Source organism: Nerophis lumbriciformis, linkage group LG06 (genome assembly GCF_033978685.3).
Source record: "Nerophis lumbriciformis linkage group LG06, RoL_Nlum_v2.1, whole genome shotgun sequence".
Lineage (NCBI taxonomy): Eukaryota > Metazoa > Chordata > Actinopteri > Syngnathiformes > Syngnathidae > Nerophis > Nerophis lumbriciformis.
The window spans coordinates 39,781,366-39,807,183 of record NC_084553.2 but is presented as its reverse complement, the minus strand read 5'-3'; the positions used below and the strand labels follow the sequence as shown (position 1 = coordinate 39,807,183).

The following is a 25,818-nucleotide window of genomic DNA, read 5'->3' as shown; positions in this document are numbered from 1 at the left end:
CACGCAGTTGTGGACAAAGTGGTGACTCTCGCCGCATCCTTGTTTGTGAATGACTGAGCATTTCATGGAATCTACTTTTATACCCAATCATGGCACCCACCTGTTCCCAATTTGCCTGTTCACCTGTGGGATGTTCCAAATAAGTGTTTGATGAGCATTCCTCAACTTTATCAATATTTATTGCCACCTTTCCCAACTTCTTTGTCACGTGTTGATGGCATCACATTTTAAAGTTAATGATTATTTGCAAAAAAAAAAAAAGTTTATCAGTTTGAACATCAAATATGTTGTCTTTGTAGCATATTCAACTGAATATGGGTTGAAAAGGATTTGCAAATCATTGTATTCCGTTTATATTTACATCTAACACAATTTCCCAACTCATATGGAAACGGGGTTTGTACATTCTTTTTAAACACAGTAATCTGTTTAGCAGATGCCCCGCAATGCTCATGCAATAGCAGTAAAACGCCACTAGGTGACAGTATGGCTCTGCAAACACCAGAGTTGTGTATAGAGAGAGTATGGCCAACTCGGTTTAAGGTGATCTCCTCAATGATTGGTGAAAAGGCACTCACGTGACTACAGGGCGCCATGACTGCTGCCAACTTTGAGCTGATGCTATGTGTTTGTGGCGCTTCCTCGTTAGTTTTTTTATGTGTGAAAAATGTCCTGTTGTGCAGCATGGGGCTGCGAGAATTGTGGAAAGTTTTCACATCGCTTTCTCACAACCCGTAAAGAAGACAAGTATGGGAAGTGAAGGTTCACCTTCAACACTAAAGAGCCACCGATTACAGTGTCTTGAGCCAGGTGTCTACGTTTTGTTCAGGAGAAAACACACATATCCATCCATCCATTTCTACCGCTTATTCCCTTTGGGGTCGCGGGGGGCGCTGGAGCCTATCTCAGCTACAATCGGGCGGAAGGCGGGGTACACCCTGGACAAGTCGCCACCTCATCGCAGGGCCAACACAGATAGACAGACAACATTCACACTCACATCCACACACTACACACATAAGCTAATATAAATAATACCAGAAGAAATGATTACATTAAAGAGATGGTTTGACAAAAACAGAGTCCATTGGCGTTGTTAGGCCTATTTTAGGGGGGCTCAAGCCCCCATAAAATATTCTTAAGCCCCCCTAAATAATTAGGTGTTATATATATATATATATATATATTTTTTTTTTTTTACAAATACATGCCGAAATATTCCTTATAAAGTGGCCCGAATATGAGTTTAAATAAATAATTATATAACCTGTCATTATTCACTCAGTTTCCCCTCACTTCATAACGTAAGGTAGACAGCCCCTTTAGTGCGTCGGTATCCAATCCATTCCACTTGTTCATATAGAAAATGCCCACATCACTCAAAATCCAGTCCGCATTTTCTTTGCGACCTTGCTTGCGGTCCTTGGACTTGTTCATATAGAAAATGCCCACATCACTCAAAATCCAGTCCGCATTTTCTCTGCTACCTTGCTTGTGGTCCTGCAAGTGTACGAAGCACATTAGCACACAGCACTCAACTGCAGAACAAGAACGTGAACGGATGCAAAATGGACATAAGAAACTTTTTCAAGAAAGTAAGTATTCATCACTGCTTGTAGTAAATTGTATCAGCTCCACTTTACACCAGGTCTGTGTTTGACAAAAAGTTACATTCCCGCTCTAAAACAATGCTGCTACTTAGTTAGCTAGTTAGCCCGAAATGCATCATGAAGGTCCTGGTTATTTATAAAGTTAAATGTGCACTCTTTTTTTTTACCATTTGCTATCTTTGGGGTTACTTCCTTCTGGAGCATCAGCTGTGTTTCTCACTTTACACATGCAGAACAGGAGCTGTGCTCATTCACATATGACTATCATCAGTAGATAATAATAATAACCACTCCACAACCCCTATTGACCTGTAGGAGTCAGGGCAGAGGAGCACAGAAAGTGGGAGGGCAGAGGCTTCTACTGGAAAGGTGAGTAGGAGAATAATGATACATATAAATAAATATTAAAACCATTTTTTTTAAATGGCTTATCGATAAGCCATTTGTTTTATTTATTTCTGGGTGGATCATGTTGACTATTGGTCCTCCTAATTGTCAATCATTCTGGTGATGTTACTTAAGGACATATATATATATATATATATATATATATATATATATATATATATATATATATATATATATATACACATATTATTTATATAATAGATTGTATTTATAATCTACTTTACATTTGATTCCAAATCTCAAAGTGCTACAGAATTACAACCATTGGCGTTGTTAGGCCTATTTCGGCATTGTAATAAAAAAATAAATAAAAAATGGCTTATCGATAAGCAATTTCTTTTATTTGAGATATATATATATATATATATATATATATATATATATATATATATATATATATATGAAAGACTTAAAGGTATACTAGAGGATGTTGTGGATCATGTTGACTATTGGTCCTCCTAATTATCAATCACTCTGGTGATGTTACGTAAGGACATATATATATATATATATATATATATATATATATATATATATATATATATATATATATATATATATATATATGAGACAAACCCCAAACCCAGACACCATCTTTGTAGTCAGTTTTCTCCTGCGTGGACTTCCGTCTTCCTTTACAATGAGTGAAGCTGCACGAAACCTTGGGTCTGCAATTGTAAATAATTTAGTTTTTAAGTTTTGTGTTTCTTGTAGAATCTATATAAAGTAATATACATTAGCTTATTGTTAAAATATGAAAAAAACATAATTAAATATATTTGTTTTATTGTATTGTTACATTAATAGCTGTTGTATTATTATAGGATGACTTGTTAAACATTTCATAGGATTTTCAGAGGGAGGAAAATCCAAGACATTTAATATAAAATGTTAAATGAATAAATACATAAAAAGAAAAAGAAAAAAAATGGTTAAAAGCCATCGTCCTGGGTAGCATTTCATTTCGTCCCTTGCATTTTTTTAAATAATAATAATAACCATGAATAACTTCTAAGTCTTTGTTAGCCATTTGTGAAGTTTTGTGCTCGTGCGCTACGTTCGCTCGCATCCTGTGTATCTCCTGGGGGCTTAGCCCCCCCTGTCCTTAAAAGCTAGTGACGCCCCTGGTCCCTGTGATGAGGTGACTTATCCAGGGTGTACCCTGCCTTCCGCCCGAATGCAGCTGAGATAGGCTCCAGCACGCCCCCGCGACCCTGAAAGGGACAAGTGGTAGAAAATGGATCGATGGATGGACGGATGGATTCTTTGCTCAGCATTAAACTATTATTATGCTAACATTAGCATGCAAACTTTTTTTTATAACAAAATTTGCATTTGTCTTTAAAGCAACTCTCCAAAAAGCAGCAAGTTGGTCTTCAAGCAACCTCGGGCCAGAGATTCAAATCACAAATTGCAGGCCTATTCAAAATTTCCCCAAATTCCAGTTACTATTATTGTTGTAACATTACTACTTTTTCTTGTAATATAACACTACAATTGTTTCAGTGTGCTACAATAAATACAGCAAGTAGTACATCGTGGGATGTGGGATCTGAGCAGAGGATGTCGTTGTGGCTTGCGCAGCCCTTTGAGACACTTGTGATTTAGGGCTATACAAATATACTTTGTATACTCTAGTTAATAACCTGATTGTCCTAAAATGTATCAGCTTGCATTTACATGTTGGTGATACATGTAAAACAAAGTTTACCAGTAGTGTTTGATTTAATTTCACATTCCAAAGACCTGAGTATGAGTATTTATTGGTGATAGTACTTACTTGTGTGCTGGGTAGAGTTGTCCTGGATCCTGTCTCTGTCGGAGCACACAGTCACACCAGCGAGCTTGTTGTCGTCGGTGGTTCAGGCGTGCCAACAGTAAAGTTGCGTGACTATTGATGGCCTTCAAGAAAATAGCGTTAAAGCACTGCACTACATTAGCATCATAAGATATTGCATTATAAACATAAGTGGACAACAGTTTAACATGGTTGAAGTATTATAGAAAAGGATAATACTAATTCTCTTACCTCCATGTTGATCAGGAAGAACACAACACCTGTGCACCGTCAGTTCTAGCCTGCACTTGAATAAAGTTAACGGCCATCATAGAGAATATATACACACACTACTATCTACGCACATGGTCCCCTTTGGAAAACCATCACATGCATTTCAAACTGGAAACTTAGTTGTGACGTGGAGGAACAGGTGCTTATAGGGAGAGCTGTCCTCAAACGTCACAATCTCCATGGTCCAATATGGAGGGTCCACTACTGGGAACCAAGCACAGAGCATAGACTTGTAGCAGATATTGTTACATGTGTTAGGGACAGGAACTTTGTGTGCTGATGTGCTACAATGCAGATAGAAACTGAGATTGACTGACAGACAATGAACGACTGCACCATGGTTTTGACTAGAAACAGAAATGTGCAGGTATTGGAGGAAGTGGGGTGTCCACTAGACTGACACGCCAACACACCACATACTTGTCACACCTCTTAATCCACTTGCACTTCACAGACCACTGGTACACTCTGCTTGGCATCTGAGCAATTGAAATACAATCATGCCTTGGCAAACATGGACTCCCTAAAGTGCCCACTGTGTGAGTAGCTGGTGATAAGATATGTCTGGAAAACAATGTGACATGTATTTGATACACTGAATTCACAGACAGACACTGTTCTCCGTCAAAAGAAAACACACTTTGAAGTTTTATCTGGAGTAACATTATTTGAGAGCTCCATATGGGTAAAAAATATATATACACGCACGCACGCACACAAAGAGGAGACAATACATAATTTTACACAAACACAAGGAATTTAAAAGCAGTGACAAAGTCAGCTAAATACATATTTAAAGACTTTACTTCAGGGTTAGACATTAACAGGTACCAAAGATGGAATATCTTATAAGATAAAATACACAGGTATAAATAAGAATGTACTGTATTACTATCAGTACTAATCCTTACCCATATAACATGAACAGAGCAAATTAGTGCTGTTGAAGCATCCTAATAATAACTTTTGTTCTTATTCTTCAAATATAAGACCACGGTGAACAATGCGGTTATCAGATTATGACAAACCACATTGCCTTGCTTGGAAGACTGTACAAACATCACAATCTAATGTAACCGAACCTTTCAGGTAGAAAAGTGATAAAAGCAAATTACACATCATTAGTTAAAAAGCATTCCATTATAAAAAAAAAAAAGCCTGCATAAAAGATGAAAAACTATTATAATGTGCAACAGCAATCATTAAAGTGAGGATGACCAGTATACGGAATCTTTGCACCCACCCAGTCATAAATAAGTAGACTTATCGGAGTCATCTGAACCAGCCAGGAGACTCGTGCAAATAAAAACAAGAAGGAAATCACAATGCTTTACATCATTGTGTGACATGATAATACTGATCTAAGACTATCAATTATGCATGGAAGCTCCTCTCACGTGTTGAAACTTTTGCTTTAGTATTTGCGACATACTGCTTAAAGAGGAACTGCACTTTTTTTTTACATTTTGCCTATCATTCACAATCATTATGAAAGACATGACAGCGGATGGATTTTTTTTTTAATGCATTCTAAATATTAAACAGACGTAAATAAAAGTCCGCTTACAGCGGAGACAATCGGAGCTCCTCTATTCCACCCATAAAATTCGATAACCGCCAACAATACTCCATTTACATCTCGTGACTTGAATATTAACCAAGTATTAGTAATATTATAAGCACTAATGCAGGCAAAGTATTTATAGAGGTGACATGATCATTTCCTGTGTGCCAATCTTTACATTATCAAGTGGTCTGCTGCTTTCATGCTTCCCTATTCCCTGTAAATTTATTGTAGATCATAAATCATGCCTCTCACCTGGACAGAAGGTGGCTGTTAATATAATCTGACGAGTTGGGACACGTTGAACGCTATTTGGGACCTGAAACTGGCGAGGACGACACGAAAATAAGTTGTTCCCCCCACCCCGTTTCTTCGCGAGGATTATGAGACATTTTTCATCTTAAATGGGAATATATGACCATCCTAAGGACAGCAGACCTCATACATTAAGTGAGGTTAAATTATGTTTGGGATAAATTGACTGGCAACACTAAATTGGCCCTAGTGTGTGGATGTGAGTGTGAATGTAGTCTGTCTATCTGTGTTGGCCCTGCGATGAGGTGGCGACTTGTCCAGGGTGTACTCCGCCTTCCGCCCGATTGTAGCTGAGATAGGCTCCAGCGCCCCCCGCGACCCTAAAGGGAATAAGCGGTAGAAAATGGATGGATGGATGGGCTCTCAATAAGTCTGCAGTGAGCAGGAATCAGTGATGAAGAAAAAAAAATGTGGTGATGCGTTTTAAAAATGAATGTGCCGTGTATGCTTAAAATGATCAAAATACATAAATATTAAATGTTATTATAATTGTGCCTGTTACTACATTACATATATACCGTATTTTTTGGACTATAAGTAGCTCCGGAGTATAAATCGCACCGGCCGAAAATATATAATAAAGAAGGAAAAAAACATATATAAGTCGCTCTGGAGTATTAGTCACATTTTTGGAGGAAATTTATTTGATAAAACCCAACACCAAGAATAGACATTTAAAAGGCAATTTAAAATAAATAAAGAATAGTGAACAACAGGCTGAATAAGTGTACGTTATATGACGCATAAATAACCAACTGAGAACGTGCCTGGTATGTTAACGTAACATATTATGGAAAGAGTCATTCAAATAACTATAACATATAGAACATGCTATACGTTTACCAAACAATCTGTCACTCCTAATCGCTAAATCTGATGAAATCTGATACGTTTAGTCTCTTACGTGAATGAGCTAAATAATATTATTTCATATTTTATGGTAATGTGTTAATAATTTCACACATAAGTCACTCCTGAGTATAAGTCCCAAACTATGAAAAAAACTGTGACTTATAGTCCGCAAAATACGGTACTTACATCATGTACATAAAACCCTAATGGAGGTGTTAGGATGTTTTTAGGGGCTCTTTAGGCAGAATTGAACGGCTCCTATAGGCTCCATTGTAAGCGGACTTTTGATCGAATGTATTTAATATTTAGAATGCATTAAAAAAATCCATCCGTCATCATGTCTTTCATCATGATTTTGAATGGAAAAAAAAGTGCAGTTCTCCTTTAAGTAAGACATATAATGTAGACTTTCAACTAAAACAAAAGTTGATACACAATCCTGTGTTGCATTCAGAGGCAAACACAAGGCCTGGATAGTGAACAGAAACAAGAACGATGTATAGAAATCCTGAGAGATACAAAGACACAGCTGGGCTGACACAATGCTACATAACATCCCACTGACATTGTGATATACACACATAACAGAGAATATTACACAAAATAAAGACAAAAGCTGTCTGTACCTGTTGAGTTAAACATTCTTGTCCTGCGTACTGTAATCCTGTAAGTAGATGTAATATATCTGCTTGTCGAAGTTACATGGTAAAACAATGCATAGCTTAAGATCAGTGCTTTGTACTGCAATAAATCAGAATCATTACCCCAAGTAAGTGGCTCATTAAAAAACACTTAAATGCCTCACTGATGACAATCAATGCGTTAAGACATGATTAAGACATGATGATTTCATTCCAAATAGTGAAGAAATGCATGGGTTTTTACAAAACACACAAAAAGACATCCTTAAAAGCAACTCTCAGGGTTGCAACATGCCTGTGAGGCCACGATTTGTGCAGCATGTGTGTGTGTGTGCTGGGTGTGTCTGAGCCTGCTAGCTCACAAACTGTTTTTTTTTGTTTTACAAATTACATAAGTTGTTTTGTTTTTAAGGGAGTCAAGTAAGAAATGTGGATCCAGTCATGATTTCAAACCCAGAGAGACCTTTGGTGTGATAAGTCATTCAGTCAATGGGGACCCCTTCAAACTAAACAGGTACACCTGGGAGACACTAACCTGCACAGGGCAAGTCATAAAACTCTGCTGCTGCTGCTGTTGCTACGATGAACTTGGACCAAACCAGTGTTGGATCTGCGTAACGGCGCGCTGCATCTGTCCAAAGTAGAAATCCACATTTCTGGAGAAGTCTTGACAGACGGACGAATTGACGTCCCCCAGTGCGCAATAAAGGGTGGTGCCGCCCACGCTGATCACCACAGTAACCAGACAAAGCAGGAAGAGGAGCAGGCACGAGTCCCTCCCGCGAACATCTACAGAAAGACAGGAGACAAACGACTTAGAGATAACATTTCATTAGGAAGTGATTGATCTGTATGAGAAGTTATGTCCTTTAGCATACAAATGCATACCGTTGTCAAAGCCATCATCTGCCACTCTGAAGCGGACCCGTCTTTTGGCAGTTGGTTTATTGGGCTTGAAGTCTGAGCTAACATCATCTACAGGTAAATGTTTCTTCTTCAAGATGGAGATGAGGCCACAGGCAGGAGACATCTGGGAAGGCAACAAAAACACAATGTGTTTTTTCTTCATTCTCTAAATTGTTACTTGTTGTTAGACAAATGGACGTCTTGGAATAACATTTGGGATTCAAAATAGGCCGGTAAAGTTGCACGAAACCTGCGCTCAGTGAACATCTGAACCAGAGGTGTCAAACTCATTTTTATTTAGGGCCACATCACAATGCTGCCCTCAGAGGGCCACATGTCACAGTGAATATATATGAATGTAGTCGTATAATGATATCCTTGTTACCCAATTTGCAAAGGCAACGGTTTTTGAATATTATATTTTTTCAGATTGATGGATACATTGAAATTGTTATTCAGGATGGCAAACACATATTTAAATGTTTACTTTTAAAAACGAAAAAAAAAAAAAAATTATTGGACCTTCAGACGATATTAGAGTGAACAACATACGCAAATGCATGTGCAACATTTTTTCAGTCAAAATTGAAAGAACAAATACATTTAGCCAGAAAGTGCTTTTTTATTTCCAGCCTTTCGCAGGTGACATGGTGGGCCACATTAGAATTATGTATATTCAAAGTGGCAGCATAAGATACATTTATTGCATGTGACTGTGGTGCGTTAAAAGACCATTAATTAAAGTTAGAAAAATGGCATCCCTAGTTTTTAAAGACAGTGGGAGACTTAACACCCAGGAGATACACTAATAATAATAATATAATCACAATAGCAATGATGTATAATTATGATTTGTATTAGCCACAGATGGAACTGATATCTGTATCAGCTAATCTTTACTTTACACTTAAAGGAAAACTTGCCAAAATTATAGTCATATTTAAATGAATAATGAGAGGTTATAGGTTTCTTTAAATTCATATTCTGGATACTTAATGCTGAATTTGTTGCCACTTATCTAATAAAAATATATTTTTTAAACAAAACCAAATAATTAATGGTTATGGTTTGAGTTTATTTCGGACATGCATTCAATCACAACATGATACATCACAATTTCCAGTTTCTCTTTACATGTTCGAAAAGTAGTAAGAAGGAGCAGATTTTATTTAATCCTTCCCCTTTTCCATTACATAGCAATTGCTAACACCTTTGTTCCCATCCTGTTCTCAATTTATTCACAATATAATCCATAAATAGTAGAATTTAAACAATAATTAATAACTGAATAGTAAATATCGAAGTAAGTTTTATTTCATATAGTGAAATGAATAAGATCATAAATAATTTCAGAATGGTTATCATGGTTCTTCTTCTTGGCATTTTTTAAACACTTTGAGGATGAACAGTTTCTTAAACTGCATCATATTAGTACATTGTTGGATTTCTTTATTTAATCCATTCCATAATTTAATTCCATATACAGAGATACTAAATGTTTTAAATGTTCTACAAAGCATACAAATGTTTTAAGTTACAATTTTCTCTGAGATTATATTTATCTTCCTTTGTTGAGAAGAATTGTTGTATGTTTTTTTTTTTTGCTGTTTGCAAATTCACTTTATCGTGGAATTTCAATATGATCGATTCAATAAATAAAGGGTTTGAATGTTCTCTATATCCAAAAAAAGGGGAAAAAAAAGAATTATGTGGCGAGCCAAAATAAAATGATGTTGCGGCGGGGCACATTAACTTAATGTGGCAGGCTACATTAAATTATGTATTAGGTGTGCACAAAAACATACAGTATATTCATCCAAATCGAGATTTGTTTTTATTTTGATTCTAAATCGATGCATAATTGTCGAGAATTGAAATAATTTATTTTTTCACAATATATATATTTTTTTACGAACCCATTTTTTTATTAAAAAAATAAACCACAATTTTTTATAGCATTGATACTGCTGTTGCTTTTCTAACTGTTTGGTTTTAATACATTTTTTTCTTTTTGTTAATATTGTATTTAGTAAGTATTGTATTTGTATGTATTTAAAAATTGCTTTGTAAATGTCTACCCTAAGTATTGTAGAGCTGGGATTGATTTGGAGTTGCTCTTTTTTCTTTGAATAGATTCATTACCTTCTGTGATTTTTTTAAACATAAGACATTTATTAGGTCAACACTGCGCATATAAATTGGACGTCAGTAGCCAAGAGGAACTTTTGTAACCTGTAACCTGTTTTGAAAATGTATGACTATAATTTATATACCAAATAATATATTGGGAGAATTGTGTTAAATCAAGAATCGATTCTGAATCGAATCATGACCTTAAGAATCTGATTTGAATTAAATTGTCTACCAGTAAATGTGTTTTGATTTTATTGTGATGCCGCCGCAGAAGAGTATCAGTTATGTCATGAAAAGTGCTAAAATGGCCACATACTGTAGATCAGGAGTGTCCTAAACTTTCCTGCGAGGGTGGCATATAAAACAATTGAAGAATGCTTTCATACATTTTGTAAAGATCAGTCAATAAATACCTAACTATTTTAACAAAACATTCACATCTTAGTTTTGTGTTCTAAGAAACAAAGCAAATTAGTGCAATATCTAATATAACCCCTTTGAGACATTAATTCATTTTGGTTTTCAGGTCCGATTTTGGGGAGGGATTTGGGCCGGTTCCAATTTTTCTTTCTTTTTTTGTGTGTGTGTAATGTACTTATTTTTTTGGCCAATAAAAAACAAGCTGCTGGCTGCAAATGGGCACTTGACCGCATTTCGGACACCACTGCCATAGATGGAATAGTAACTTATTGCGACATAGGAAAACAATTACGGTCAATATTTTGGTAGCGGTACCGGTAGCAAAATGTATTTTGATATTTATTAAAATAAAGGGAACAACAACATTTTTTTATATTGGCTTCATTAACAGAAAATATTTTGATGTATTAAACATGTGTTTCTTATTGCACACAAAAAACAATTTACAACTGTATATATTATATATACATTCTGGTTCTTTTATTATTATACTGTATGTGCTTTTATGATAATGATCATGTTTTATTTTGATTATTGTGCAAGCATCTTTAAGTGCCTTTTAAAGGCGCTATATAAATAAAATGTATTATTATTATTATTATATAGTTGCCATATTCTAGAATTAAATTAGAATAAAATAGAACGCTTTATTGACATTGTATTAAATGTTTCATGAGAAAAACACAATCATTAGTAAATACTAAAAACAATACTATGGCTGAATCTACCATATTTTCCGCACGATAAGGCGCACCGGATTACAGTATAAGGCGCACCTTCAATGAATGGCCTATTTTAAAACTTTGTTCATATATAAGGCGCACCGCATTATAAGGCGCATAGAATAGACGCTACAGTAGAGGCTGGGGTTACGTTATGCATCCATTAGATGGAGCTGCGCTAAAGGGAATGTCAACAAAACAAATAGTGATTGTACTGACACTTCTACTTGCTGCTCTCTGTTCAACAACCCACTGTTCGAGTTTGTCCTCCAACTGTAGCCATCTCACTTTGTTCCCTCGGAAACTCTGTTTAGTATTCTTTACTTGGCGCAGGTCATCATGTTGCTTCCTCCACTTCCGCACCATTGATTCGTTAATGTTAAATTCTCTCGCTGCTGCTCTATTCCCGTGTTCTACTGCGTGACAGATCGCCTTTAGTTTAAACTCTGCGTCGTAAGCGTGTCTCTTAATAGGAGCCATTTTTGGGTCTTTACATAAAGTTTAGGTCTCGCAACTGCGGTAATCAGCCGCCGACATAATTTTCCCCCGTAGAAGAACAAGTTCTTGTTCTACGGTAATCAGCCGCCGACTTCATTTTCCCGCAGCCGTAGAAGGGGGTAAATGTAGTCGGCGTAGTTACCGTAGTTGCGAGACCTATTGTGGCTCAATATTGGTCCATATATAAGGCGCACCGAATTATAAGGCACACTGTCAGCTTTTGAGGAAATTGCAGGTTTTTAGGTGCGCCTTATAGTGCGGAAAATACGGTACAAAGATAAGACATGGAGCAGGTAAAACACAAATCATAAAAGATAAAACACACATTTTAGGAATTTGTTACAAAATTCAGTAATTTAATTTGCATTAGTTTACGCTAATTGTACTGTGCTAATAATTGACAACAAGCCAACCAGCTGTGTGCGCGTCAACGTATCAATATGTGCATAGCAGGTGAGCTAGTTAACTACATTACCTGTCACTCCTTAAAATCCTTTTACAGACCTGGATGCTTGTTATATAAATGTTTACCTAAATTTGAAGCAAAGGTGGTAATACAGTAATGCCACCTTTAGTGAGGCATGTTTTAAAGCAGTGCGGCGCGTCCATGTTTAAAGCATCACATTCATTGATCGTTTTGAAGCCCAAAAACCTCATTATTGTGCTTTATGCACCCTCTTTATTTATCAGTAGAATTGCCATTTTTTGCAATTCTTCCTCTTCATGTCTCTGCTTGTAAGCGCTCTGTGTGTGCGTTTTGACACACTCAACATCATGCGCCTTGGCTCTGTATGTCACCGTCGCAGTATAGTATCGTTTGCATTAGAACCGCGGTACATTATTAGTATACTGAATACCGTACAACCCTGAAAGCAATACAAATCTCTATCCAGGCTGCTCAGTATGGTTAAAAACAACCAAAAAACAGGTTAAAATGTATAAAAATACAAACAAATTTAACTAACGTTCTCGTGAAATGGGTTGAATTCAATTAATTTAATATTTGGAGATGCACCCCTCCTTCCAAGGCCACTAGGTGTCAGTGCATTACACAATAAGCTGTCCTAAACTATAAACAACATCACAGAACCTTCCCTATGAGACACACTGGGAAGCACTTCTGTATATGGAACGGCCCAAACAATCAATATTATTTTGAAGACACCATAATGGCAACTCAGCACAAATAAAGGACAAAAGGAGAACAACTAATTTTTGCAATGCAGCTGCCATTGTCGAAACATTGTTTTATTTACACCTTTATCTACTCCTTTATTTAATTACTTTCTCCATTACCGAATAGGCTACAGCACCATTATTAACTTCATTATTACAAATCTTGGTCTTTTACTTCCACTATCAAAAAACTGATAAATTAAACACCAGAAGTGAACAAGGGGAAAATTTTAATATTTTTTGCTTCTTTCTTCTCTTTTTCTGACATGTTGAATTGTGCAAGTGTAAACATGTATTGTATGGAAATAAACTCAACCGTTAGCAGTGTTCTACACCAAGTAAAACTGACGTATGATTTTTCATATTCGGGAAAACACTGAATTAGTCTGAAATCTGCAGAGAGAAAACACTGGCTGGGTATATTGATATTATATTGTAGCTAAGTGGCACCATAGTGTTAATCTGTGGGTTTTATGAAAATAATAAAAGCATGAGCAAGTACATACTTCCTCTACAGTGATGAGTCTAGCCATGTCGTCCAGTGTGACCGCTTCTCTGAAGACGTCCCTTAGCTCGTCCTCATATTCTTCTTGCTCCACTTCGTTGCCTAGCTTGTCCTGTTCCAGACGAGCCTCTTGGGGAAGATGGGCTTCATGCTGCAGCAGGCAGCTTTCATTGCTCTCCTGCAGAGTAAAATGGAATGCGGTGCTTATACACATTCGCATTCAGGAAATAGCAACAGATGTTGCTCCATGGTAACATTCAATAAGGGACAGAGTAAGTGATTGGACAGTTGAGGGAAAGTTTACAGACAAATCTACTCATAAAATAGCTATTTCGATTTTGTACCCATCTTAAAAATGTGCTACCTGAAATAACAACAAACAGTGCATTTGTACCTCCATCCCTTGATCTGACTCATTTTGTCTTACCTCTTGAGCTTCCACCTCTGCTTCTATTTCCCTGTGCAGTGTCTCCACTTTGGGCACCCTCTTCTCTTTCTCCTCCTCTTCTTCTTCAGTCTCATCCTCCATACTCAGTGCCTCTGCAGATTTTCCCACATTGCTCCCTTCTTCTTCCCTATTCACTTCTTTTTCCTGTGCTGGACCTAAGTCTCCACCCTGCTGCTCTGCGGGCTTGGTCTGATCCATTTCTCCATCTTCAGAGGGGTACACCATGTTTCCCTCATGTGAATTGGTATGTTCCGGACACTCCCCTTGCTCTTTGCCACTGCCCTCCTTCTCAGTCAGCTCAGTCCCATGGAAACCGACCCTCCCTTCTAAATTGCATTCAGGGTGTTCCCTGTCTTTTTCTGAACTGTCGGGGGAATGGAGTTGTTGTGAGAAATCTTGAAATCTCTGCTGCATCCCACATTCAGTCTGATAGGCTGTAGGAAAAGAAACAAAGTAGAAACAAAGTAGGAAGTGTCAGGTGTTAAATAATGTATGTGTCTTAATACCATTGGCAGCAGCTGTAAAATGAACGACGGGCCTTACTTTCCTATTACCATGACTTTGCATATAGATACTGTAAATGATAAATGGGTTATACTTGTATAGCGCTTTTCTACCTTCAAGGTACTTAAAGCGCTTTGACAGTATTTCCACATTCACCCATTCACACACACATTCACACACTGATAGCGGGAATCAGGAGCAAGGGGTGAAGTGTCTTGCCCAAGGACACAACGGACGTGACTAGGATGGTAGAAGATGGGGATTGAACCCCAGTAACCAGCAACCCTCCGATTGCTGGCACGGCCACTCTACCAACTTCGCCACGCCGTCCCTACTGTACATGTGTGTAGCAGTCTGTAGCTACAAGTGACACAGTAATTCAGATTATTTCATCTGGTCAAGAAAGTTCATGTCAAAGTATTTCTTCAGAAAAAACTGTTCTGGTCTGAACGCATCACAGCACGTGAATTGTCATGACTATTACTATATGTGTTTTAAATCACAGCATGTCATGCGTTGTCATGACTATTACTATGTGTTTACAAACCCCGTTTCCATATGAGTTGGGAAATTGTGTTAGATGTAAATATAAACAGAATACAGTGATTTGCAAATCCTTTTCAACCCATATTCAATTGAATGCACTACAAAGACAAGATATTTGATGTTCAAACTCATAAACTTTATTTTTTTTTGCAAATAATAATTAACTTAGAGTTTCATGGCTGCAACACGTGCCAAAGTAGTTGGGAAAGGGCATGTTCACCACTGTGTTACATCACCTTTTCTTTTAACAACACTCAATAAACGATTGGGAACTGAGAAAACTAATTGTTGAAGCTTTGAAAGTGGAATTCTTTCCCATTCTTGTTTTATGTAGAGCTTCAGTTGTTCAACAGTCTGGGGTCTCCGCTGTCGTATTTTACGCTTCATAATGCGCCACACATTTTCGATGGGAGACAGGTCTGGACTGCAGGCGGGCCAGGAAAGTACCCGCAATCTTTTTTTACGAAGCCACGCTGTTGTAACACGTGCTGAATGTGGCTTGGCATTGTCTTGCTAAAATAAGCAGGGGCGTCCATGAAAAAGACGGCGCATAGATGGCAGCATATGTACTTCCAAAACCTGTATGTACCTTTCAGCATTAATGGTGCCTTCACAGATGTGTAAGTTACCCATGCCTTGGGCCCTAATGCACCCTCATACCATCACAGATGCTTAGCTTTTGAACTTTGCGTCGACAACAGTCTGGATGGTTCGCTTCCCCTTTGGTCCGGATGACACAATGTCGAATAATTCCAAAAACAATTTGAAATGTGGACTCGTCAGACCACAGAACACTTTTCCACTTTGCATGAGTCCATTTAAGATGATCTCGGGCCCAGAGAAGCCGGCGGCGTTTCTGGATGTTGTTGATAAATGGCTTTCGCTTTGCATAGTAGAGCTTTAACTTGCACTTACGGATGTAATGACAAACTGTATTTAGTGACAGTGGTTTTCTGAAGTGTTCCTGAGCCCATGTGGTGATATCCTTTAGAGATTGATGTCGGTTTTTGATACAGTGCCGTCTGAGGGACCGAAGGTCACGGTCATTCAATGTTGGTTTCCGGCCATGCCGCTTACGTGGAGTGATTTCTCCAGATTCTCTGAACCTTTTGATGATATTATGGACCGTAGATGTTGAAATCCCTAAATTTCTTGCAATTGCACTTTGAGAAACGTTGTTCTTAGACTTAGACTTAGACAAACTTTAATGATCCACAAGGGAAATTGTTCAACACAGTAGCTCAGTTACAATGATGGAAAGTGTAAGGATGGAAAGGACAATGCAGGTATAAATAGACTAATATAGCGATAAAAAAAATCTTAACATATATACGAATATATACATATGTGTACAGAATAATATTTATACAAATATATTATATTATGTCTATAACATATATACAATATATACCAATGACCATGTACAATATTACAGTATATACAGTATATGTGACAGCAGCAGCATAAAATAGAGAGTAGATCCAGCAGAAAATAGAAAATAGATGTTAAAAACAAAGAGAAGTAGCTAACATGTCAGGTGTCAGGTAATAGGCAGATGTCATCTATTGCTGTATGGCGAGTGATTATACAGCTGGATGGAGTGTGGAATGAAGGAGTTCTTGAATCGCACAGTGCGAGAAGGAAGCTGGAGGAGCCTGTTGGAGTATGAGCTCCGCTGTCCCTTAATTGTCAGGTGGAGTGGGTGGGCAGGATTGTCCATGATGGCCAGCAGTTTGTCCAGTGTCCTGTCCCTCACCGACACAAACGCCTCCAACTGCGTGCCAATAGTTTGGCCGGCTTTCCGGATCAGTTTATCAATCCGGTTTGAGTTCCTTTTTCTGGTGCTGCTCCCCCAACCAACCACTGCAAAGTACAGGGCACTGGCCACAACAGACTGATACAATTTCTCCAACAGCTTGCTGCACACATTAAAGGACCTAAGCTTCCACAGGAAAAAGAGTCTGCTCATGCCCTTCTTGTAAACAGCTTTGCAGTTGTCCTTCCAGTCCAGTCTGCTGTTCAAGTGGACTCCCAGGTACTTGTACTGCTCCACTACTGCCACCTCCCGGCCCTGGATCTTGATGGGCTCTACCGGGGTCACTCTCTTAGTTCTTAAACTGTTTGACTATTTGCTCACGCAGTTGTGGACAAAGGGGTGTACCTCGCCTCATCCTTTCTTGTGAAAGACTGAGCATTTTTTGGGAAGCTGTTTTTATACCCAATCATGGCACCCACCTGTTCCCAATTAGCCTGCACACCTGTGGGATGTTCCAAATAAGTGTTTGATGAGCATTCCTCAACTTTATCAGTATTGCCACCTTTCCCAACTTCTTTGTCACGTGTTGCTGGCATCAAATTCTAAAGTTAATGATTATTTGCAAATAAAAAAATGTTTGAGTTTGAACATCAAATATGTTGTCTTTGTTGCATATTCAACTGAATATGGGTTGAAAATGATTTGCAAATCATTGTATTCCGTTTATATTTACATCTAACACAATTTCCCAACTCATATGGAAATGGGGTTTGTAAATCACAGCATGTCATGCATTGCCCTAAATATTACTGTTTTAAATCACAGCATGTTTTGCAGTGTCGTAACTATTATTAAATGTGGTTTGAATCACAGCATGTCTTGCACTGTCATAACTGTTACTTTATGTGTTTTATCTCACGGCCTGTCATACCCTGTGGTAACTATTACTATATGTGTTCTGAATCACAGCATGTCTTGCACTGTAATTACTATTACCGGTACTTTATGTGTTTTAAATCACAGCCTGTCATGCAGTGTCGTAAATATTACTATATGTGTTTTAAATCACAACATGTAATGCACTGTCGTGACTATTACTATGTGTTTTAAACCACAGTATGTCATGCACTGTCGTAACTATCACCAAGTGTGTTTTAAATTACAACACGTCATGCACTGTCATGACTATTACTGTATGTGTTTTAAATCACAGCATCTCATGTACTGTCGTAACTGTTACTTGTGTACGTCAATGATATTACCATGGTTTCCAAACTATTTAAGAGTATTTTATTTGCGAACGACACAACCTTATTTTATTCAGGACAAAATATTACATATGTGTTAGATAGAGGTGGTTGGAAAGAAATTCATCAACATTAAAAGATAGTTTGATGTAAATAAAGTATCCTTGAATACTAGTAAAACGAAATTAATGATTTTTGCAGTAGTAGGAGAAGTGTGGATGGCTCATTATATGTCAAAGGAGTTGAGATTCAAAGAACACAAGAAATCAAGATTTGGGTGAGATGATTGATGAACATTTGTCATGGAAATCACATTTAAATGATACAAAAGCTAAAGTATCTAAAACTATTGCTATTTTACACAAACTGAAGGAATTGCTAAATCAAAAAGCATTGTATATTTTGTATAACTCACTGATTGTATATCTATCTATCATACTGTATTGAAGAGTGGAGTACTGCGTGGCAAAACATATTTAAATCAAATCTTCCTTCTGCAGAAAGGAGCCTTAAGAAACATTACTGGAAATGCATACAGGAAACACACAAACCCAATATTCAAACAGTTAAACTTATTAAAATTTCATGAACTGGTAGAGTAATATCCTAAAAATCATGTACAAAGCACACGCAACAATTCTACCAAACAACATTCAAAACTGATTTGTAAGAAGAGAAAGTAATTATAATCTGAAAGGAACTGAGATCTTTAATACATCTAGATTTATAACAGTGATAATGGAAAAAAGTATTTCAATCAGAAGTGTTGGTTTATGGAACTAACACAGTGGAATAAAACAATGTAAATCTCTTTCTCTATTAAAAAAAAAGTAAAAATCATGATGAATAAAAGATATGACAGAGTAGAATTATTTCTTCATTATTGGTTAAATTGTTGTAAAATAAAAATATGGCTTTGTAGTCGTCAACATTGAAAGTCAGATGTTGTACTTGTGAAAATAGGGGGCAGATATTATAAGTTTTTAACTTCTTTCTGCTGCTTTTCATTCATATTTTACGTTAATGTTATGTTGATTGATTTATTTGTATTTTATTTCTTTGTTTGATTTTTAATGAATTAAATAAATAAATGAACTGAACTATTACTATGTGTTTTGAATCACAACATCGAATGCACGGTCATGATTATCACTATATGTGTTTTAAATCACAGCATGTCTGTCGTAATGTTTACTAGGAGAAATATAATCTTAGAGAAAATGTAATTTAAAACATTTGTATGCACGTACAACACTTAAGACCTTCAGTACATCAGTATGTGGAATTAAATTATGGAATGGATTAACCAAAGAAATCAAACAATGTACTAATATGATCCACTTCAAGAAACGCTTCAAACTTAAAGTGTTTACAAAGTATAAAGAAGAAGAATCATGATAAACATTCTGAATTTATTTCATCCATCCATTAATTTTCAAGATAATCTTATTTATCTCACCATATGAAATATAACTTACTTCACTAATTATTATTTATTTATTTTTAATGTTATTAGTTATGGAGTATACTGTGAATAAAGTTAAAACACGAAGTGAACAAAAGTTTTAGCAACTGCCATGTAAAGGAAAAGGGGGTAGGATTAAATAAACTCTGCTTCTTCCTACTTCTTTTCAAACATGTTGAATTCAGAAACAGGAAATTGTGATGTATCATGTTGTATGCATGCATGTACGAAATAAACACAAACTTAACTCAACTCAAATGTGTTTTAAATCACAGCATGTCATGCACTGTCATAACTAGTAATGTGCAGATTGATACTGAAATATGTATACCGCCGATGCCAGATCTTTATGCTCTAATTTTAATCGATTCTTAAATCAAAATATCGTTACTTTGGCTACTCTAGTTAGTAGATGTAATGTATATCATTAAACACAAACACAGTGTAAAGGAACTAAATCACTGAGATCTTGTCTAAATGATACAAGATTGGTGGAACTACTTTTTCTTCTGCTAGGTAAGTACGTATGTGCATGCGCAGCGTCACACTGTGCTGTGCGCAGTTATTCAGTCTGTCATTAGTTTAAGAAAATGACTGGCAATCAAAATGAGTCACTCAGTATTATAAAAACTTTTATTGTAGGCTACTTGGAGACACTACATACTGAGTTGAATATACTGTAAATAAGATAATAATAAGATATTCAGTGCAGAATAACGCAATCATTTGTTTCGCTCTGTGATTTTTTTATCGTTTTAAGATGATTCCCCAATAGCAGCAACACTTGAAATGTTTTAATTTTACCAGACACTTTAGGTATATTTCCACCAAGTATCGGTATCGGATCGGCATCGCCGATACCAGTCTAATCTTTACTTAGTATCGGACCGGAAAGAAAATCAGTGTTATCGCACATAACTAGTGGTAACTATTACTAAATGTGTTTTAAATCACAGCATGGCATACACTGTACTGTACTGTATTGTACTGTACTGTACAAAGCTAGCAAGCCAGTTTACATTGACACATTTTTTTACACAATCTGGTTTAAACTCAATCCCGATTTTAAAAAAAACAACACGTTTTTGTGCGCAGGAAGTGTATATGCAAAAAGCTGAGAAATACAGTCCAACAGACACACACACACTCATGACATACATTAACAGTTAATTTCACAATGTGTACAGCTAAACAAAAGTGCCTGGGTGCATGTAACGTTAGCACATTTTAAGGCCTTCAAACAAGAAGACTGTACAGTAGTCGTAAAAGTATTTATAAAACACAATTCACAGCCAATGGCCAAGTTACCACTTACAGAGGCAGGTTTGGACAGCAAAGCAGTAAAAAACCACAAACATTTTATTACTGTATATAAATATACTTTACAAGTTATCCTGATCTGATACTGAAACCTTTAGTTAAGCAAGCTATCACACTCCAAGTGTGTGTGTGTCACTTGTATGTACTGACAAGAGAACACCGTGTCTCAGCAATAAACCTCTGTCAAATATGGAGCAACATAAAATACATCAATGATCTCTAACACGCACGCACGCACACTTCTCTAAAACACACATACACAGTCTTGCTCACTCTCTCACCTGATGGATGTGGAAGCAGTGCATCCCCTTGTTTAATGGTGGACTTTAAGTAGTCCAGAGATGCAGACTGTGAATACACAAAAGTATAAAATATTTTACAACACCTAATAAAAAGGTACAAGCGAAGGATGTCCCAATCAACATTTTTTCCTCTGATCTCAATCCAAATGTTTTTGCCTCAGATCTGATGTGATTTCGAGTTCCACTCCGATACAATAGAATTTAGAACTAACAATGTTTTATAGCAAGTAACTAAAGTAAACACAATAACACATTTTTACAAATCCTATTAAATTAAATGTAGAATTTGCTAGTATTTTTGTACATCACATGATGAATTCAATTTACGGTATTAAATGCAGTATACCATTTTTAACACAATAAAGTGAACTAAACAAAAACAAAAACTACTTTTGCCTTTGAATTTATGAACAATAAAGACTCCAAAAAATACTGATATTACACTAGGTATCAACATCTGGATCGATCACGCCTACTTTACATTGAAGCTTTAGCGGTTAACTTCTTGGGTCGTTCTGTTAAACGTGTGCGTAGCAGGGCAAACCGTTTGTTTTCCTCTAGTCTTTAAAAAAACTTAGTTTATTTTCCACCATAGTGTAGTTGCGTAGCATAGTTGAGGATTAGTATCTTAGAAGCGCCTTAGCGCTGTGGACACACAACATGTTTGCTGCAGCTTGTTCTCATATTCCAGCCGGTGTTCTGGCAAGATACGCACCTTCCTGGAATTCATGCAACTCTCTCATGTGTGTAATTAGGAATATGGAAATGTAATTGTATCACCCTGAATGTGCATTCTACACTGGAAAAACTCACAATCTCACCAAATATATTGTATATTTCTAATTTATACTCAAAATATGTTAAACTTAATACAAGTCACAATCCGCTAAATATCATTTTTTCAGTCAGACATAAGAACTTGTTTTTAGGCAAAATAATCTTCTGAGAAAAAATTACTACTTTTGAGCATCACAAGTTTGGTGTAAGAAACAAAACTTCGCAATACTAGTAAGTATAGCTAATACATTTTAATTGCTAATTTCAAGAATAAATTTAAGTTTATAAAACTTAAATATATCTAATTTAAAAAAAAATCTTACCAAGACAATTTTGACTTGTTCCATTGGCAGATTTTTTTGCTAATTACAAACAAAATTAATTTGTATTGTTTTTTTTACTCCTTTTAAGAGGGGCATTTTTTCCTGTGCATTTGAAAGAATATTGCACTTGTGTACAATGTTTCGTCATGTAAACATTGGGACAAAGCTGCGGTAAAGATCAGTTAAAAAAGGCAAATATCAGCCCCAATCCGATCCAATGATGGGCATCGGCGCATCTTTAGTACAAGCACTTGTCTTTTCAAGAGGGTAATAGTTCCTTGGATGCAAACTAAAACGTCACACACCTCATTATATGAGCATGCACATTCGCCCTATTATATACAACGAGAGGGAAAATAGCGAGTGTCTTACCGCAACATCTGCAGCACATGGTCTATAAAGAGGAAACAGACAAAACGACATTGTGAGTACATTCTACGTTTTAGTAAATGAAGACGTGACACATAGGCGATGATTCTCTACTCTCCCGTTCTAATAATAGTCTGAGAATATTTCTCAGGCTATTACGACGTGGCTGGGTGTATAAGTGTGCCAGAGTGAGAGTCAAGTGGGGTGAAACTATATTTCTTTAAACCTTTTATTCAGTACTCACCACACGCAACATGCATGCCGTAACACTGTGCAACACACAAAATGACTTTCAAGTAAACATTATAACAATGCCAACGTGGTTTACTGAATGATTGTTTTATCTTATTAGCATGTTCAATGTTGTTTCTTTAACCTTGACATGAACTTTAACTACATTTACAGTGTACACAAAGAGAAACACGCACTCACCGAGTGTGTGTCTGGCAGATGTCTCTCAGAGTGTCCAGATGTCGGGCTTCCAGACTGCTGGAGGTTCTCATACACTGACTCTCTATCAAGAAAGCACAAAAAAATACAGACATGGTAATATTACAAAAAAATAACGACATTTGCTTTACTCTAAACTTGGGCTTTGACTGATGAAAATAGACCAATTAGAGGAGACTGGGGTTTTAGTGGTTGGGCTAGAGCGATCGACAAAAAAAAAGTGCTTTCTGGAATGCATTAAAGCATATAAGCATGTAGCAGACAGCAAAAATACAATAATTATCAGAATTAGGGGGCAAATGGTACCCCTTGCCTTTGTGCATTCACACTGCAAGTAGATACATGGATATATGGACAGATAGACAGATGCTGTGTGTGTGTGTGTGTATATATGTGTTTGTATGTGTGTGTGTGTGTGTGTGTGTGTGTGTGTGTGTGTGTGTGTGTGTGTGTGTGTGTGTGTGTGTGTGCACGTGCACATTTTTACCCCACTGTTGCTGAAGAGCATTGAGGTTGTCCAAAACTCTCTGGTGATAGAGCCTCTCCAGCTGGATACACCTTAAAGCCAGCTGGTCTGAAGAGCACAAGTTAAAGGACAAACACGATGGGCAATGCAGTAATGTTTAAGTATATATATATATATATATATATATATATATATATATATATATATATATATATATATATATATATATATATATATATAACTTTCTGGACATAACTTTATACATGAGAAAACAAGGGAGAACAAAGCGAAAGTGTTGGATGAAAAGGAGGACGAAGCGCTCATGTTTATGTATATGAGCAACGAGCCATAATACAATCCTCCTTTGACATGCTTCGCTCTCTCCAACCAGCCTCCTCTATTCACACATGGAATAGATAAGCCAGCGTCCCCTTCTCTTTGACTGTTATAATCGTGTCTGGCTTTCAAAATTGTCACAATCTTTTTGTTTGCAGACACCTTTGGAAGTGAAAGTGTTGCACTTTGCCCTTTTCTGACACAATGTCAAGCAGAACAATTTTACTTTGGTAACTGTTAAACACGAACTGACGTCCAACCAAACCAATAGTTTTATAAAAACACATATTTGCACACATATTGCACCACTTATTATAAATTAGCCAACTAAGGTCTTTTGTTTACACCATGATAAGGATACAATCTTCATGCAAGACAGAGGCCTCAGCGATCTGCAGGAGGAGATAAGATTATTTAACAACAAACATTTTTTGTAGTTGATACAAAAACAGCACAGCAAAATTGAAGGATTAAACTCGGCGATGGAAAATGAAAAGTCAAAAAGGCAATGTTCATGGAAGGAAGAAAGAGCAACTCTTCAGTACAAAATAAGAAGATGCCACTAGAGGACATCTACCTCTTCTCAGCCAGTGTCAGTGTCACTTTTATGTAACTCAGCTGATCACAGAACAAGAGTGTGTGTGTTTGTGTCCATGTGTGTGTGTGTGTGCGAGCGAGCAAGCGAGAGAGAGAGAGAGAGAGAGAGAGAGAGAGAGAGAGAGAGAGAGAGAGAGAGAGGATGCAAAAAGCTGTCACATTCCTATTTAAAGGACCAGTACATCATATTTAGAGTGATCTATGGGCAATAAAAGTAAAACCAAATAAATCTATGTTCACACATATCTTGCACAATGAAATTATTGCATTGCAAATTAAGAACAATAAGTCAACAAGCCTTATGTTCCTCCACCTTGCCTATTAGGTGTCTGATCATTGCAAATCTTATTAAGTTAATCAGTGTACTGCTGTCGGCATTGGAGCTTGTACTAGCACTGGAGTTGAATTGCTGCATGATTAAGTCTCACAAAGGCAAAACAAAATGTACGCTGTACCTTTTTAACCCCCTATTACAGGCCTGGCCAACCCGCGGCTCCCGAGCCTCATGCGGCTCTTTGACTGGTTTCATGCGGCTCTTAACTCTGTTGTGAGAGTAGCGTATGTGTGTGTGTGTGGCCCTTTAAGATATGACAGCATGTGAGGTGAGTGACATCAGTGAGTGGGTGGGTGAGAAAGGTGAGGGAGCGGTAACAGTGAGTGCTGCAGGTGCTAGTAGCTTGGTGGATGGCTACCTGCAAGACACCAATAAAGTCACAAAGTTGCAACAAACCGCCGGCCTTGTCTTTCATGAATGTAGAAATATTCCAAATAACCTATTGTATACAATGTAAACATAAATAATGCCTTAAAACAAGTTAATTATATTTCAACAAAACACAGCAGATGAGCTCTCGCCCTGCACAGCTGTTTTGTGCTTTGTAGTGTCGATATGGGCTTGTAGATCTTTATTTGCCACAGATATATACCTTCCTGCTTTGCATACAGTGCATTCTGCATCCCATGTGTCACGGCCAGGACCAAAACACGGATACCTTTTCCGCAAATCATCCGTGAAGTTGCATTTACGTTTCGGCATCTCTCTTTTTTGTCCTGTCTGTCTCTCCACATCTCTTTCTTGTGTCCTGTCTGTC

The 25,818-nt window shown here is 37.0% G+C and overlaps 1 protein-coding gene and 1 long non-coding RNA gene across 3 annotated transcripts in view; one reads left to right on the top strand and one right to left on the bottom strand.

The window, feature by feature from the left end:
- Positions 1-1,514: 1,514 nt before the first annotated feature.
- The window catches only part of LOC133608788 (uncharacterized), a 49,854-nt gene continuing 25,550 nt past the window's right edge, over positions 1,515-25,818 (top strand). The window contains exons 1-2 of the long non-coding RNA XR_009815628.1: positions 1,515-1,595; positions 1,926-1,979. This is a non-coding gene — a long non-coding RNA (uncharacterized lncRNA). The remainder of the gene's footprint in view (positions 1,596-1,925; positions 1,980-25,818) is intronic.
- Positions 4,707-25,818, bottom strand: part of cnsta (consortin, connexin sorting protein a) — a 30,377-nt gene continuing 9,265 nt past the window's right edge. For both annotated transcript variants that reach the window (XM_061964308.1, XM_061964309.1), the window contains exons 4-12: positions 24,492-24,522; positions 23,816-23,902; positions 23,311-23,392; positions 22,882-22,903; positions 21,389-21,455; positions 14,249-14,703; positions 13,823-13,999; positions 8,350-8,491; positions 4,707-8,250 (exon numbers count right to left, since the gene is read on the bottom strand). In XM_061964308.1, coding sequence (XP_061820292.1) covers positions 8,039-8,250; positions 8,350-8,491; positions 13,823-13,999; positions 14,249-14,703; positions 21,389-21,455; positions 22,882-22,903; positions 23,311-23,392; positions 23,816-23,902; positions 24,492-24,522 — 1,275 coding nt within the window. In that variant the 3' untranslated portion in view covers positions 4,707-8,038. The remainder of the gene's footprint in view (positions 8,251-8,349; positions 8,492-13,822; positions 14,000-14,248; positions 14,704-21,388; positions 21,456-22,881; positions 22,904-23,310; positions 23,393-23,815; positions 23,903-24,491; positions 24,523-25,818) is intronic.